This window comes from Chlamydotis macqueenii, chromosome 1 (genome assembly GCF_036417535.1).
Source record: "Chlamydotis macqueenii isolate bChlMac1 chromosome 1, bChlMac1.mat, whole genome shotgun sequence".
Classification (NCBI taxonomy): Eukaryota; Metazoa; Chordata; class Aves; order Otidiformes; family Otididae; genus Chlamydotis; species Chlamydotis macqueenii.
In genome coordinates this window covers 86,347,021-86,362,301 of record NC_141556.1, presented here as the reverse complement: position 1 = coordinate 86,362,301, position 15,281 = coordinate 86,347,021, and the positions used below count along the sequence as shown (strand labels likewise).

The window sequence follows — 15,281 nt, the reverse complement described above, 5'->3', positions numbered from 1 at the left end:
CACCGCCCCCCGCCATTGGCCAAAGTTGCCATTGGCCGAAGCACCTTGCACCGCCTCCCGAGGCGCCAGAAAGTTGGCTGCGATTGGGCGAACCGGCCGGGCGGTGCGGCAGGTCCGGCCCTCAGCCTCGCTGCCGGCGCGCCCCTGCGGCGCGGGATTGGCCAGAGCCCACCTGACGACGTTGGGCTCTGATTGGTCAGGGTGGGGCTGTGGGCGGTGCTGCAGTGAGCCGCTGTCATGGCGGAGCTGAGCGAGGCGCTGCTCTCGGTGTTGCCGTCCATCCGGGTGCCCAAGGCCGGCGACCGGGTCCACAAGGACGAGTGCGCCTTTTCCTTTGACACGCCGGTAAGCGCGCCCCGCGGCCGGCCCGCCCGCCCGCCCGGGCTGGCCCCCGCTCCGGCCCGCTCACAGCCCACCCGCCCGTCGGGGGCGCCGGCCGCGCGGGGGACCATGGGACTTGTGGTTCCCCGGCGACCGGAGCGGCCGGCGGCCGGGCGGAGAGCGGGGCCCTCGGGGACTACAGCGCCCGGCGTGCTCCGCGCCGCGCCCCTCCCGGCTGCGGCGCACTGGGGGCTGTAGTTCTGGGGCCGGGGCGGGCGTGGGCAGGTCGCTCGCCCCGTTCGGCGGCGGCCCAGCCCCGCACGCCTGGAAAGCGAGTGTCCCCCCGGGTCATTCCCCTCTCTGTCCCGCTGCGAGGAGGACGCTGAGGCTTGTAGTCCGGCGGGGGGGCGGGGGCTGGGGCGCGCCCGGGGCCCGGCCCTTGGCGGCGGCGTTGGCGAGGGGCGGGCCGGGGGTCCCGCCCTGCCCGGGTCAGAGCTGCCCCTCCGGCTCACCGCGTGGCGTGGCCCGGCAGGCGGGGGGCGAGTCGGTGCTGTGTCATTAAGATGGCAGTGGTCGCTTCTCCAGCCGTCTCCACCCCGCCAGCATCCCTGCTCCTCCCTCCCTACTCCCGCCTGGCCTAGGCGGACCTGGGGAGGCCCAGGCGGCGGGAGGGTGAGGGCCACCCCCCCGCCCTTGGCCTCCTCTGCAGACACCCGTCCTGGGCTGTGCCCCAGCCTACCAGACAAAACGGGCTGTGGCTGTAAAATACAGGTCCTTTGAAGAAGCAGCACACGGCAGCCTGGCCCTCTTTCCCTCCCCGAGCCCTACGGTCTTGGCTGTCCATGCACTCCCTGGTCTGACTCTGTCCCAGCTGGTTAACTTTGGGAAGCAGGCTAAGAGCTTCTTAGTGGTTTCCCTCTTTTCCAGTCTTTGTACTTGGGTCCCTCACCTCTTCCATTTAAAAAGGGTATCTCTGCTGAATGAGCATGAGGTTTTCCAGGTGCTTGTGGGATGGAGAGGGCTCCTTCTGTATCCATTTCAGAGCTACTCACAAGCTTTTGAATGCAGCAGTGAGTGATCTGCTAACCTTCCTCACGCTGTAGTTTGCAAAGTTCTCGGTGGCACTGGGAGTTACGCGTTCAGACAGGGTGGCACACTTTTGTGGGTAATGATTGTACTGTGCTCTGAACGTGTGAACTGTTCGTATGAGGGCCTTTTGCGACATAAGCTCCTGAGGAAGCTCAGGCTTTCCTGATTCAGTAGCATCCTGCTGTAAATGAACAGGGAAATAGGTTTTCAAATACATCATCTTGACAGGAGTACCTGTTCTTCTGGGACAGCCAGGCTGGGGCTTGCTGTCTTATGTCCGACTAGTGACTAGGTGGCTGGTATGTAGGAATGAACCATACCCACAATTTAATGAATAGTGTTCCTAGACGTAAGTCTGTGCCTATCCTAGCAGCTGGAATGGCATTTTTTACCACCTCTCTCTCCTTCCTTCCAGGAATCAGATGGCGGCTTGTATATCTGCATGAACACGTTCCTCGGCTTTGGGAAGCAGTATGTGGAAAGACACTATCAGAAAACAGGCCAGCGGGTCTACCTGCACCTCAAAAGAACGCGTAAACCGGTAAAAAATAAAAATACATGCAATCAGACTTGTTCTGAAATTGAGAGCTGGGCTAAGTCTCTGTATTCAATCAGATACAGAGTTTTTGCCCCTCAAATATAACTGATGCTCTGCTTATGTCGAATTGTTGTTCAGACTGCCCACGCCATTTCTGCCTGGCGTCTTTTTGTTTTCAAAGTAGCTTAATTTCAGTCCTTAAGGCTTCCCACAGCCTGCCTGTTCCCCTAACTCTATTTCCCTATTTCTTCTCAATGCAATAGAAAGAAGAAGACACCAACTCCAGTGCTGGGGACCCACCAAGGAAAAAACCAACTCGCTTGGCTATTGGTAAGAAAGCACTTGTGTACCGTAACGTCCTTGTTGTTTTGGACCAGTCCTCTGGAGCTGCCTGGCTTTGTGGCACGTCTCTTTTTTTTTGCCTTTCCTTTTCTGGGCTAGTTGAAGCTAGTATCCCGAACAGAATTCAAGCTTCATGTTTTTTGGTATGTCTTAGGTGAGCAATTACTGCAAAACAGTTATTGACGTGGTGGTTTTGTTCTATGTTCAAAGTTGCATCAGATTTTCTGTAGACAAATATGTTTTGTGTCCTCTCTTAACTCCATATGCCTGACTCAGCTCGGTGTGGGTATAACCAGTGTGGGGCTGTTGCTTTACTTGGATCCATCCAGTGTGGGGCTAAAGTAAGTTTGGTAACATGTGCAGGTCTGAGAAAAGTAAGTTTGAAGTTTCTGATAGAAAAACTATTTTTTTAAACTTCTGAGAAATTGACTGAGTGTTATTTATGTAGATGGGGAAGAAATTACTGGCAAATGCTGTGTTGGCACTTTTGGCTCGATAGTCCTTTGAAATGCAAGGCTGATACTGGAGGAAAAACATGTGAACATTAAAATATTAAAAACAAGCCCTTTTTTGGAAGAACGGGGCTGGTGTTCCATTACTCTCTCGCACCGATTGCAGAAGCTGTCATGGCAGTCAGTGAAGATGCTGCTTATTTGGAGCAGTCTAGGCTAGCAATTTCTGAACCATTATGGAGATCCATAAAGCAGAGGACAGGAACATTTTTTAGCAGTAACAGGTTCTTGGCTTGCTGGGAGCTGACCGCTAGAGGGAAATCCAGAACCTGGACCATGCACATCTTTCTTCTTGCTCACGTTTTCCCTGGCTGTGCCATCGTGAAGCAGACGCCCGGTGACTCCACTGCTGCCACAACACAAACACCAACGTTAAGACTTCCAGCTGCTCCCTGTTTTTGTGGTGAGGTAAATGGAGTCTCAAAGGTCACTTCCAGCAAAACTGAGACTAGAATCTACATTTCTTCAGATAGCCAGTGCTTTTATGTATGTAATTATGGTGCTTTTGGAGAAATGAGGCCCAGTTATTTCTGCCTCCTGAGTTCTGCAGAGGTCTTGAGAGAAGCACGGTCAGCAAATAGCTGCCTGTGATAACAGCTTAGTGGCATGAATGGAGTGGGAGAGAATAAAAGAAAGTATTAGCCCCGTGAGGCAGTGATCTTAAATCTAGGAGAGATTATTTTTTTCCTCTTTTTTTTAGTGGTGGTTTAGCTAATCCTGACAAGGGAGATTTTTTAAAATACGAGAAAGATATAGGAGCAAAATGTCATTGGCAGCAAAGTGTAGCTTCCCTCTCCATGGGAAAAAAAAAATAAAATCTTTAGTGCTTGCTTTCCATGCCCACATGTTGGCTGAATGACTTTCAGAGTTTATGGTGCTTAGGTACAACCATGGAGAGGGAGGCAGCTTGTGGCAAGCTGTTGAATATATGTGGGAGGAAAAAGGACTAGGAGGCAGGCTGCTGGCTGAAAACTCTTTTCTTCATCTGAAGCCTCAGAAGGCTCATGTAACCACCTGAGAGGACCTGTGCAGTCTGATTTAGTTTGTTTAGACTTCAGGAAATGTGTAATACCCTGAGGTATGGTGTATTGCTTTACTCTATGAAGTGGTGACAGGAGATCCTCTGGGATGTGCTGAAGAGGCACAGAAGAGGATTATCTGAGTATGTTGTCGCATGATGCTTGTGACTGTTTTCAGGTATTTCCAGAATCACTCAGGCTTGCAACATCAGTATTCCTACATAGCAGTTTGTGCATACTCTAAAAATTGTAGGTAGTTTTTATTGCAGTTGAAAACAACATAGAGGTTAAAGACTGCTAGTAAGTAACGTGTCTTCTGCCTGTTTCCTTCTGGGATGTAAGGTGCGAACACTTGGAGAACAGGAAAGGCCAAGGTTTTTTCCTGAGTACCTATATAAATCAGAAACTGTTCCATCCACTGCAAATGTTGCTTTTTGGTGACCATCGCGTCAAGACCATGACTCTTGATAACTGGCAAATAACCTGTTATGTATGGAAGTCCCATTTCTTTTGCAACCTCTGGAAAGCATGGCTAGATGGGCGTGAGAAACTGCCAGCACTATACCTTTCTTAACTTTTTCTGTAATTCTGGATGTTCTGGTTCCAGAAGAATTCCTGGTTCTTATTGCTTAAGTTCAGGACTCTGAACTGTTCTTACTGGAGGAGGCAAGAAGCAGAGCCAGGCTCCTTAAAGATGCTGGTAGACTAGACCTTTGCACGGGGTTAGAATACGATCTCTTCCTGCCCTTCTCCATTCCTCATCTTGGATATACTATGAAGGGTGAACAGCAGTGCTTTTTCATGGGCCCTGTTTTGGCCACTGTCTCTCTAGCGCAGGTCATCTTTCTTCTGGTTGTAGTCAGTGTCTGGTGATTCCTTCTAAGCATCTTTTTGCTTAGAAAGAGATCTGGGAAAAGCAAACCTATTGTCGCTAGGCTTATATTTACTCCTGTGAAGTCCATACCTCCAGCAGAAACTTTGGGACCCAGAAATAGAAGAAAGATTGTGAATCGTTAGTCTAGAGCTTTGCCTTCGTCATGGTGCCTTTTTCATGTAAGCTGTGGGCAGAGGCCTCAGAAGATGTTTAGTTTCACATGTTACTGCAATATTTTTTTGTCCTGTAGGTGTAGAAGGTGGATTTGACATCACAGAGGAAAAGTTTGAATATGACGAAGATGTAAAAATCGTAATTTTGCCAGAGCATTTGGATATTCCTCGTGACGGGCTGGAGGGACTACCAGACATGGTCAGAGACAGGGTATGTTTGGGTGGAGGGCTGTGTTTTCTGTTGGTGAGGAAATGCACCATTACAGAGAAGGAATTGCTGTCCTGTAAAAGGGATCCTGCAGAGCTCCTGTGAAGTCTCGGCTTGGAGTAATCAGGGTTGTTCTACACTTACACAGTGCTCTATATTACAGAGCCCTGGCTTGTGACTGAGGCTCCTGAACGCTGCCCTAGCACAACTGACTTGTCGATCTGAGCCTAAATGTGGAGTGTTGTGGCCTTGGAAGCTTCTCTCCTTATGCCCTTCTTTTTTTTTTCCTGCTATCCTAATTCCAGATTGCCAGTGCAGTCGAGGCCATCCTGACAGCAGATTCAGCCTCACGGAAGCAGGAGGTGCAGGCTTGGGATGGGGAAGTTCGGCGTATATCCAAACATGCTTTTTCACTGCACCAGCTTCAGAACGATGTCCGCATCCCACCGTGGTGAGCATAGTTCCGAAACTAGCTGTATCGCTGTGTATCCTAGATCCACCCCCATCACCTTCTTCTGTCCTGGACTGCAGGAGCAGATGAGACCTCTTTTGTGAGTCTCTGAGCATGCCTTGTCATAGTAAATTCAGGGGAAATGGCAAACAAAAATATTTCAGGATGCTCAGTGTTCTGAAGTAAAAGGGGAATGAGATTGCTTGTACTGTGGGTGGTAATGGAGAAAGCTTAGGAGGTAGAACCCAAAGTTTTCACCCTAATCTCTTTTTCTCTGTTCTTTGTCAATAGTGGCTGGAAGTGCAGCAAGTGTGACATGAGGGAGAACCTGTGGCTGAACATGACCGATGGAGCCATCCTCTGTGGTCGGCGCTATTTTGATGGCAGTGGTGGCAACAATCATGCAGTCGAGCATTACCGGGAAACTGGCTACCCACTGGCTGTGAAACTGGGAACAATTACTCCTGATGGGGCTGGTGAGAAGGGGGATCCTCTGAGGGTTACAGACGCCAGGCACCACTCAGGCTGACTGGGGCCTCTGACAAGACAAGTCAGAGAGAATTTCCAGCAATCGGGCTGACGTTGCCCATCTTATGACCTGGAACATGTGGTGTCATCTTATCGTCAGCAGCTCTGACCTCTTTCTTGTGGCGGGCAAAGAACCGTCTGATAAAACCTTGCCTTCCTCCTCCCCTCCCTTGTAATTTGAGGGTTTTAGAATAGTTATCCACGTTGCCATCTTATTTTGTGTGATGGGATGATTATCAAATAATCTTCTGTCCATTGCCTGAGTAGAGAGTATATGGCACAGTAACCCACTTTCCTCACTCCAGGCATACATGTACCTCTGTACCTTGATCAATGACAGAATTGTTTGTCTTGTCACATGTTTTGGAGGAACCTCAATATTCTGTCTGTTGCGTTACTCTCCGAGAAAGGAGAGAAACCCTAAGTGCTCTGTTCTCTTCATCCAGCAGTGAATTTTAGATCACAGGCCATTATAAATCTCTCATTTGCCTCCATAGACGTGTACTCCTACGATGAGGATGACATGGTGTTGGATCCCAACCTGGCAGAGCACCTTGCTCACTTTGGGATTGACATGCTCAAGATGCAGAAGGTGAGGGGAGAGGTCGTCCTCCATAGGCCCACAGCGGGAGAGAAGCATCTGTGAGGTGTCTTAGCTGGATCTCAGCTTTCCTGTGGCTATGCAGAACCATTCCTGGTCAAGAAACCCTGATTTTTGCCAAGCAGAGAGTTGTCTCATCTGCCTCTCTTCTTTTGTTGCCTTTTTTGCCTTTCTTTCCCGTACCTCAGGTTTATTTCCTTGGAGTTCTGTTTGAGTACTGTGGGCAGAGAGGTTCCCAGGCACTGAGCTGTATTCCGTAGATTCAGTGTTAGTGTGTGACTTCCATGCCACTTTATAGGGGATGGTTCAGATTTCTACCTTGTTTCTTATCATTCCTCTTTCTGTCCTGGATATTTAGATATTTGAAAACAATTCTTATATCTTTCCTCCTCTTCTAATGTAATAAAACAGAATGGATTTGGCTCTATGTTTCTCTACAGCATGGCACTTTTTACACCTCTAATGTTCCTCGAGTATTCTTTGAGGGTTTTTTCTGTTCTTTCCCTCCGCAGACAGACAAGACGATGACAGAACTGGAAATAGATATGAACCAACGCATTGGGGAGTGGGAGCTGATCCAGGAGTCTGGCGTGCAGCTCAAACCTCTCTATGGGCCTGGGTACACTGGTATCCGTAACCTGGGCAACAGCTGCTACCTCAATTCTGTGATGCAGGTGCTGTTCAGTATCCCAGACTTCCAGAGAAAGTAAGTGATCTTAATCACTCCTTTCCATTAGCCTGGGATCCCCTGGGATCGGTACAAAGGTCTCCTAGAGCCAGGAGCTTCTGTTACAGTAATCAGGCTCAGAACGGTGTCTTTACTAGGTGAACCCCTACGTCCCTTAGATTGCTTCCTTTTGCTTTGCAGGTATGTGGACAAACTGGAGAAGATATTCCAAAGTGCACCTTCGGACCCCACACAGGACTTCAGCACACAAGTGTACGTAGAGTTTTGGTGAGAGAAGGAAGGCTGAGGCTGCCTGGGTGCGTTCCCTCTGCACTGCTACAGTGTGCTTTGCTGCAGGTTTCTCCCTCGAGCCTTGGCCTCTGTTTCCGTGTCTGTCACCAGAGACACTGATCCTCAGTGTTCGATAAGGATCTAAGCCAAGAAAGTTCAGCTGAATGCCCTAGATGGAGAGGACAGAGTGCACCTCAGTGTTCATCAGAGGCTCTTAAATGTATTATGTGGGGAACGCAGTAACATCTGTTACCATGGGGGGGATTTCTGGTAGGCATGTTCTATCTGCATAACAGCAAAAAGGTGCTTGCTCTCTCCAAGGGAGGGAGATGGCTAAGAGCAAAGAAATACATAGATTTGGGCAACTTTATTCTCAGTGGATAATTTATATATACTTAAAGAGGCTTCCTGCAAGAGTTATTGTGTGAGCAATAGCAGGAGAATATACAGAAGAAGGAACCCAAGATTTGGTAGGGTGTTGCATTTAAAATGCATTAATTCTCTGCTACATCTGCTCTAAAACATCAAAGCAGTATATGGAGGTTTGGGGTGGAGGAATGGAAGGTGGCATTTGTGGAAGGGAGTTCAGCAGCAGGAGAGGATTCTAAATTTGGACAGCCTGGGGTGAGGTGTTCACGGAGGAGGGGATTAAATTGAGACAGCCAGAAAGATTTTTGCCTGGGCAAAAGGAGGAATTGGTAGGATTTTGTTCCAGATAAATGGCAACAGTGATGGGGAGGGACTGGAGTGAAGTGGAACAGTAGGAGAGTCTGAGCAGAGGAGGAAATCGCTGAGCGTTGCTGTTGTCCATTAAGTGCCTCATGCAGTCATTCTTGATCTTTCCCCTGGGAAAATGTGATCAGTCTGCTCACAGCAATGCTATTTCTGGCTCAGACAATTTCACTCTGCCTTGTTGTCTCCCACACAGTCAGTCAGATACACTGCTACTGTACCCATGTCAGGCTGCAGCTTAGTTTGGCTGTTACGCAGCTGCTGTATGGTTCAGCACCGGCTGTCCTTCTGTGGGGAAAAGGAAGCTGTTCCTTTACGTTCTTCCTACTGTGCAAGCAATGTTTGAGACTGGTGCACAGAAGTCCTAGTAACTTTCAAGTCAATGATGTCTCATGGAACCAGAGAGCACACCAAGATACGATTATCTTGGCAGGTGCAGCAGAGAAAGCCGATCTCTGTGAGGTTGACAGTCCATGGCAGTGTTAAAGCTGGATGGGTTGATGTGGCTTCTGGAGTATGTGGGATTGCAGAAATATTTTTGATGCTAACAGTGACTTCTTCATCATTCCAGAGCCAAACTGGGCCATGGACTGCTTTCTGGGGAGTATTCAAAGCCAGCTTCTGCAGATGGGGAACAGCAGCCCGATCAGAAGGTGAGACTTGGATACGGCATCCTCATGACGTGTGTGTTGCAGGAGGCATTGTGTGTGTTACTTGGGGAGGGAGAGAGAACCCGTTCTGAAGGCAGGTCCTGGGGATCGTTTCAGAGCCCCGTCACCTGAAGAACAGCATGGCTAAGAGTAGAGTGCTACATGCCAGGGCACAAGCTTAGCAAGTTATGACCTCTTCCACCTTGTTATTTGCAGGGTATGCAAAACGGCATTGCTCCACGCATGTTTAAGTCCCTCATTGGAAAGGGGCATCCAGAATTTTCCACTAACCGACAGCAGGACGCCCAGGAATTCTTTCTGCACTTCATCAACATGGTGGAGGTAATGGTTGAGTCTATCTGTCAAATAATGGAAAAGCCCAGCTTTGTTTTCTCGGCACAGCAGGGGGTGAGGAGTGGAGGTGAGACACTGTCAATTGGAGCAGAGAGAGGGAGAGAACATGGGGAAATAGGCCAGCTAGGACCTGCAGGAGCAGAGAAGGAGAGATACTTGACCATGTTTTCAGGGCTGATTCCTTGGAGGAATCTCTTTTGGGCATGGCATAGCTGGAGATGTAAATTGCCTTCTTTAGGAGCAGGAATGGCATGGGTTTCTGGGGTACAGAAGTTAGCCCTCGTTTACTCTTTGCTGTCTTTTCCGGTGTACTGGGTAAGGAAGTGAATACTCTTTAGCCATGTCCTGTGTGGAACCGCTGCTACCGCAGATATTTATTTCTGCCATTGTGATCTTACATCTATCCTATTCTCTCCTTCTTCAGAGGAACTGCCGCAGCTCGGAGAACCCTAATGAGGTCTTCCGTTTTCTGGTGGAGGAGAAGCTGAAGTGCCTGGCCACAGAAAAGGTGAAATATACCCAGCGCGTGGACTATATCATGCAGCTGCCCGTGCCCATGGATGCTGCACTCAACAAAGGTCAGTAATGTGCCAAGGCCAGAACAGTAGCAAACATTATGTTTGGATATTGTACTTTTATCACAGAACTCCTTAAATGAGAAAGGGGCTTCCTTGAGGACTGGCTTTGTCACTCCTGAAGCCAGGTCGATCCTTCACCTGCTTTTGTGGGATTGGGCTGATTTCTTCAGAGGCTGTGTGACACAGCGATGTCTCTCTAGAACCTCTCCCTCCGACACCACAAGCTGGGCTGTGATTGAACAGCAGAACAGGGCTGCAGTAGCAGAGCAGTGCTCTGGAAGACATTGTCTACTTTGTGCTCCCTTCTTGATGGCGTGTATCTGTAGGCCTGCTCTGCCTCTGAGCGTAGCTTACACCTGTTGCTTTGTAGGTACCTAGAGGTGGTCCTTGACTCCTCTGCTTTATTCTCTAGATGAACTACTGGAATATGAGGAGAAGAAGCGGCAGGCAGAGGAGGAGAAGCAGCCGTTGCCTGAGTTGGTGCGAGCCAAGGTGCCTTTCAGCTCCTGCCTAGAGGCCTATGGAGCTCCAGAGCAGGTGGATGATTTCTGGAGCACAGCCTTGCAGGCCAAGTCTGTGGCTCTCAAGTGAGTGTGTGTGAGTTACCAGTTAGGCTATGACGACCTGGCAGTAGGTGTATCTTTGAGGACTTATTTTAGTTGCTTGAGGAAAAAGTGTTACCAAAGCTTTGTAGCCCTCCATACCCTGGAGCCGCAGAACATTGAAGCAGAGAGGGAACCAGTCCATCAGTGCTGGAGTGATTGCCCCCAAGGGATTACAGTGGGCAGAACAGCAGTGCTAGGGAAATCCTTACCATCAGATTTCAGTTGCTGAGGGGCTACGAAAATACAGTGATATACCAGAAAACTAGCAGCTTTTATGCTAAATTCAAAATTCAGCTTTAAAATCAGTACTGACAGTATGGCGACGCTGGTCTTGCATGATCTCTAAAATTTCTTTAAAGGAAGTTTTTAGCTATTAAAGTTTGAGCAAAACACTGAGTGTAACAGGTGCCAAGGTTTAAAAAACAGCTTTAATTTGTCTCACTGCCTGCATCACATGCTACAGTGCAAAGGTGTAGTGAGAAGATTAAAACTTAAGCAGCTTCCTGCTGTGATGCTACTGTCTGTTCTGCAGTGGAAGAGTAGTCATCAAAGAACTGGAAGTGTTTTTCTAAAAAATACTGTATTGTTAAGCAATAGCTACTATAAATAAATAGTGAGTAACGCGATCACATTGAAAAGTAACATTTTGGTTTGGTTTTAGGTGGTGAGTTGTGTTCAAACACTTTGTAAAAATTAGCATTTAATATATACCATTGCTTAAATTAATTTTATGGCATGGTACAATTATCCCCCAATAATAAGTGTCTGTCTTTTTATTACTGCTTCTCCTTTCGCAAACGTTCCCCTCTGTTTCATAGATTCCAGACACCCTCTCTCTCAAATTTTCTAACTAAATAACATTCAATCAGATTCAGTTAGCTTAAAATTCTCTGCTTTTGCTTCATATCCAAATAAGTGTCCTTGTGCTTGAAAGCTTGTCAGTTCCTGCAGCTGTGTCTGTTGGTCTAGTAAAAGATGTTATTTCCTCTACATTCGGTAAGGGTTAGACTTTTAATTAAATACTAAAATCTGAGGAGGCTTGTAAAATACAGGATAGAGAACGTATACTATTTTTTTCTCATCCCCCAAGATTTTGTACATGCTGCATTCTTTCTCATCTGGTCAGGGCATCTGCTTTAGAAATGATTCAGTGTTTGAGGAGCTTTAAGCTCAGCATAGGGGAGCTGCACAGCTATGTGTATCCCCCCTCTTAGGACATGCCTTCACCCTACTCCCTGATTTCATGAATCATCTAGGTGCCTTCAGTCATTCCTGACAAAGTATTTAAAAGTGTTGTTTGTTTCTTGCAGAACAACGCGGTTCGCCTCTTTCCCGGATTATCTGGTGATCCAGATCAAGAAATTCACTTTTGGTCTGGACTGGGTGCCCAAAAAGCTTGGTAAGGAGGATGAGAAGTACAGAGCACACAGATATTGGGTGTCATATGTGGGTATTGTGGTCATTACTACAAAGAGGAAAGTAACTGCCCCAAAAGGAGCTGCAGACTGTAGCCTGTTGTATCCCCAGGGACTTACCCTTCTAGATCTCCCAACCCAGTCCTTTGTTTCTGCCCCTGTGAGGAGGCTGAGCAGGACTATATCTTGCAGATGTCTCCATTGAAATGCCAGAGGAGCTGGATATCTCTGCACTGCAGGGAACGGGGCTGCAAGATGGAGAAGAAGAAATGCCAGACATCGCACCCCCACTGGTGACACCAGACGAGCCCAAAGGTAGCCTGGGGTTCTATGGCAACGAGGACGACGACTCCTTCTGCTCCCCTCACTTCTCCTCTCCGACATGTTAGTGATTCTCCTGCTCTCTTCCTGATGCCTGACTCATTTCCTTGCTCTCCTTGACTTGTCTCCCGTGCTAGTGGTTTCCCACCTGCTTAGACTTTCCCTGTCCCTCTGTCAGAATGCCGGCTGCCTCCCTTGCATGCCTGTTATGCAAGGGAGTTTGTTGATTCCTGTTCTGTGGAAGATGGGGATGTGGCATGTCTAGTGCATTTAGAGGGGGCAGAGCTGGGGTTTATACAAGATTTAACTGGTAGAGGTATTTTATTTTCACAAACCACAGTGGGAGGTGTGGTTTGGAGGCTAGGGAAGAGTCAGTGCTCCTGAGTTCATGAGTTGAATCTTCTTGTTCCTCGGGGTGCCTGTGCTTCTGAAGAGCAATGGATGAGAAGAGCAGAGAGACAGAACTTATGTGAAACGAAGCCAGGAAATGGTGGCTTGGAGGGCTGTGTGACACTGCACAAAATGGAGCAGGCAGGGCTGGGTGGGAGTGGGTGGCTCTAATCTTTGTCTTTCCCACAGCACCCATGTTGGATGAGTCAGTGATTATCCAGCTAGTGGAGATGGGCTTTCCCATGGATGCCTGCCGCAAAGCCGTGTATTACACAGGGAACAGTGGGGTTGAGGCTGCCATGAACTGGGTCATGTCACATATGGATGATCCAGGTATGAGGCCACCTGGCCACGGTGAAGCTTATTGCATCTGGGCCGTTGTACTTCCTGTCCCACTGCCGCAGTAGAAAACTAAAGTAGTTGGGACCTCTGTCCCTTTTGGAGAAATCTACCTGCTCTGAGCTGTGTGCTGTTTCCTGCTGCAGACTTTGCTAACCCGTTAGTTCTCCCTGGATCCAGTGGACCAGGGTCAACTATTGCCTGCCCAGACCCTCCTTCAGAAGACAGTGTGGCCACCATTGTCTCCATGGGCTTCTCCCGGGACCAGGCTATGAAAGCGCTTAGAGCCACGGTGAGAGGCATGGCTGACATCAGGGTGAAAGGATGTTCTCAGGCACAGGCATTCCCAGGTTCACAGTCTTCTCTTCTTCCGTCCAGAACAACAGTCTGGAGCGCGCTGTGGATTGGATCTTTAGTCACATTGATGACCTGGATGCAGAAGCTGCTATGGATATCTCAGAGGGGCGCTCGGCAGCAGAATCCATCTCTGAATCTGTTCCTGTGGGTCCTAAAGTGCGCGATGGGCCTGGAAGTGAGTTCCAAGCAGTAGGAATGTAGATTTAGGGGCGCAAACTCAGCATGGCTTTATCCTCCCTAATCCATGCGGTACCATGAGGTTGTAGCAGCAGCAGCAGCTTCCACAGAGCTGGTCTGGTTGTTGAGGGGGAAGCAGGGAGGAAAATGTAGGGCTGAGACCCTTCAGGCTGGGGGCTACCTGGAAGCTGGTAAGAGAGAGGAAGAGGAGGTGCCGTCAAGTGAAAGATGAGAAGGGCTGTGCTGCTTTATCCCAGTTGTCCTGGGAGGGTTTTCTGTTCTTCAGGCTCCCATTCGAAAACCAGGTTCCAGTCTCTCTGCAGAACTGGTGCCAATGCTGCTAGGCTGCTTAGTTCCATAGGGAGGGGGAATCCCTGCCGTCACCCATGGGCCAAATAAACAGTTGGAAGAGAGAAGGCTAAATGGAAATTGCTATCTCCTATTTCCCTGCACGTTTGGCCTTAAGACCACTCACAGGCACACTTGATGGGGACCTAATTCTAAATTATTACGCAGCAGAGCTTCCTTCACAGATCCTTCTCTAGAAAGGGCCTTGCACAGAGTGTTTCTAGGTAAGATGCTTGGCTTTCTCTGATCACTCCTCTCTTCCCGCCTCTCAAGAATATCAGCTGTTTGCCTTCATCAGCCACATGGGCACTTCGACTATGTGTGGACACTATGTTTGTCACATCAAGAAAGATGGCAGGTAAGAGGGATTTTCACAGCGTCAGGGGACTCTGAGGTATAGCTTTAAATCACTGTCTTCCCCTGTTTCTTCAGAGGTGTTGGGGGGGTCGGGGATGAGAGCAGGGGAGGGGAATCAAGCTGTGTCTTAGCCACAGAACGGCATCCCTAAGCTCCCCTTCTGCCTGTTGCAGGTGGGTGATCTACAACGACCAGAAAGTCTGTGCTTCTGAGAAGCCCCCCAAGGACCTGGGCTATATCTACTTCTATCAGCGGATTCCCAGCTAGAACATCCTCTTGCTGTGTGTGGTGGGGGGAGAGTGGGCTGAAGGGGTGGGGACAGTGAGGATGAGAGCAGGGGTTCTTCTCTCCCTTGCTTCTCTTTCCCCACACATCCCTTCATGGCTTCGGTAGGGAGACGCACAGGGAGACAAAAGTTCCCTGACTGATAGACTGGGAGCTGGAGCCCCCGTGGACATGACTGAAGGGGATCCAGGGGGGGTGGGAGGGGGTGGGGTGGGAATATCTGTTTCTATAGGAAATGTCCTCACTGTCCCCACCCCCGTGTGACACACAGCCCTAGTGCTTTGCTGCGTGGTGGGACGATGCCACCTCCTTGGTCCGGAAGGGGAGGAGGGGGCTTGTGTGTATGTGTGGCTTGTGTTTTGGGGGGGGGGTGCCTCCTGCCTGCCCTGCCGGGGAGGACGCGGGACGGGCAGCAAAGTGGGCCACAAGCAGCGCCCCCCCCCCTCACCTTGTGTTGCCCTTTACATGCCAAAATACACGAGGGACAAAATAAAACTCGAAATACCCCCTCCTGGTTTCTGTCTGCCCTCTGCCTTGCTGGGGTCCGTCCGGGAGCTCGAACACGAGTGGCCGCGGGGTGCAAACACTGGTGGGGTCCCGGCGCTGTCGGCAGCACAGTCCGTCGGCCTCCCCTCACCCCACGCCTCGCCGCGCAAACGGAGGAGCCCCGGCGCAGGGGGTGCTGGGGCCGCCGTGACCGGCAGGCGGGACCGGGACCGGCGGCGACGCGTGGGGGGCGGGGTCAGAGGAAGGGGCGGG

General features: G+C 49.7%; 1 protein-coding gene across 2 annotated transcripts; it reads left to right on the top strand.

Annotated features, from left to right (window-relative positions):
- Positions 1–219: 219 nt before the first annotated feature.
- USP5 (ubiquitin specific peptidase 5) lies at positions 220–15,031 on the top strand. 2 transcript variants are annotated; one of them, XM_086759762.1, is made up of 20 exons: positions 220–345; positions 1,826–1,951; positions 2,212–2,278; positions 4,946–5,079; positions 5,382–5,527; positions 5,819–6,003; positions 6,553–6,647; positions 7,169–7,362; positions 7,525–7,596; positions 8,918–8,999; positions 9,213–9,338; positions 9,775–9,928; positions 10,341–10,515; positions 11,844–11,932; positions 12,141–12,263; positions 12,849–12,992; positions 13,145–13,290; positions 13,377–13,530; positions 14,154–14,238; positions 14,411–15,031. In XM_086759762.1, exons 1-20 carry the CDS (start codon positions 238–240, stop codon positions 14,502–14,504), a joined length of 2,499 nt encoding a protein of 832 aa, XP_086615888.1. In that variant the 5' UTR covers positions 220–237; the 3' UTR covers positions 14,505–15,031. The 2 variants fall into 2 exon arrangements, with proteins under 2 accessions (XP_086615888.1, XP_086615878.1); XM_086759752.1 differs by having other exon boundaries at positions 12,141–12,332.
- The last annotated feature ends 250 nt before the right edge of the window (positions 15,032–15,281 follow it).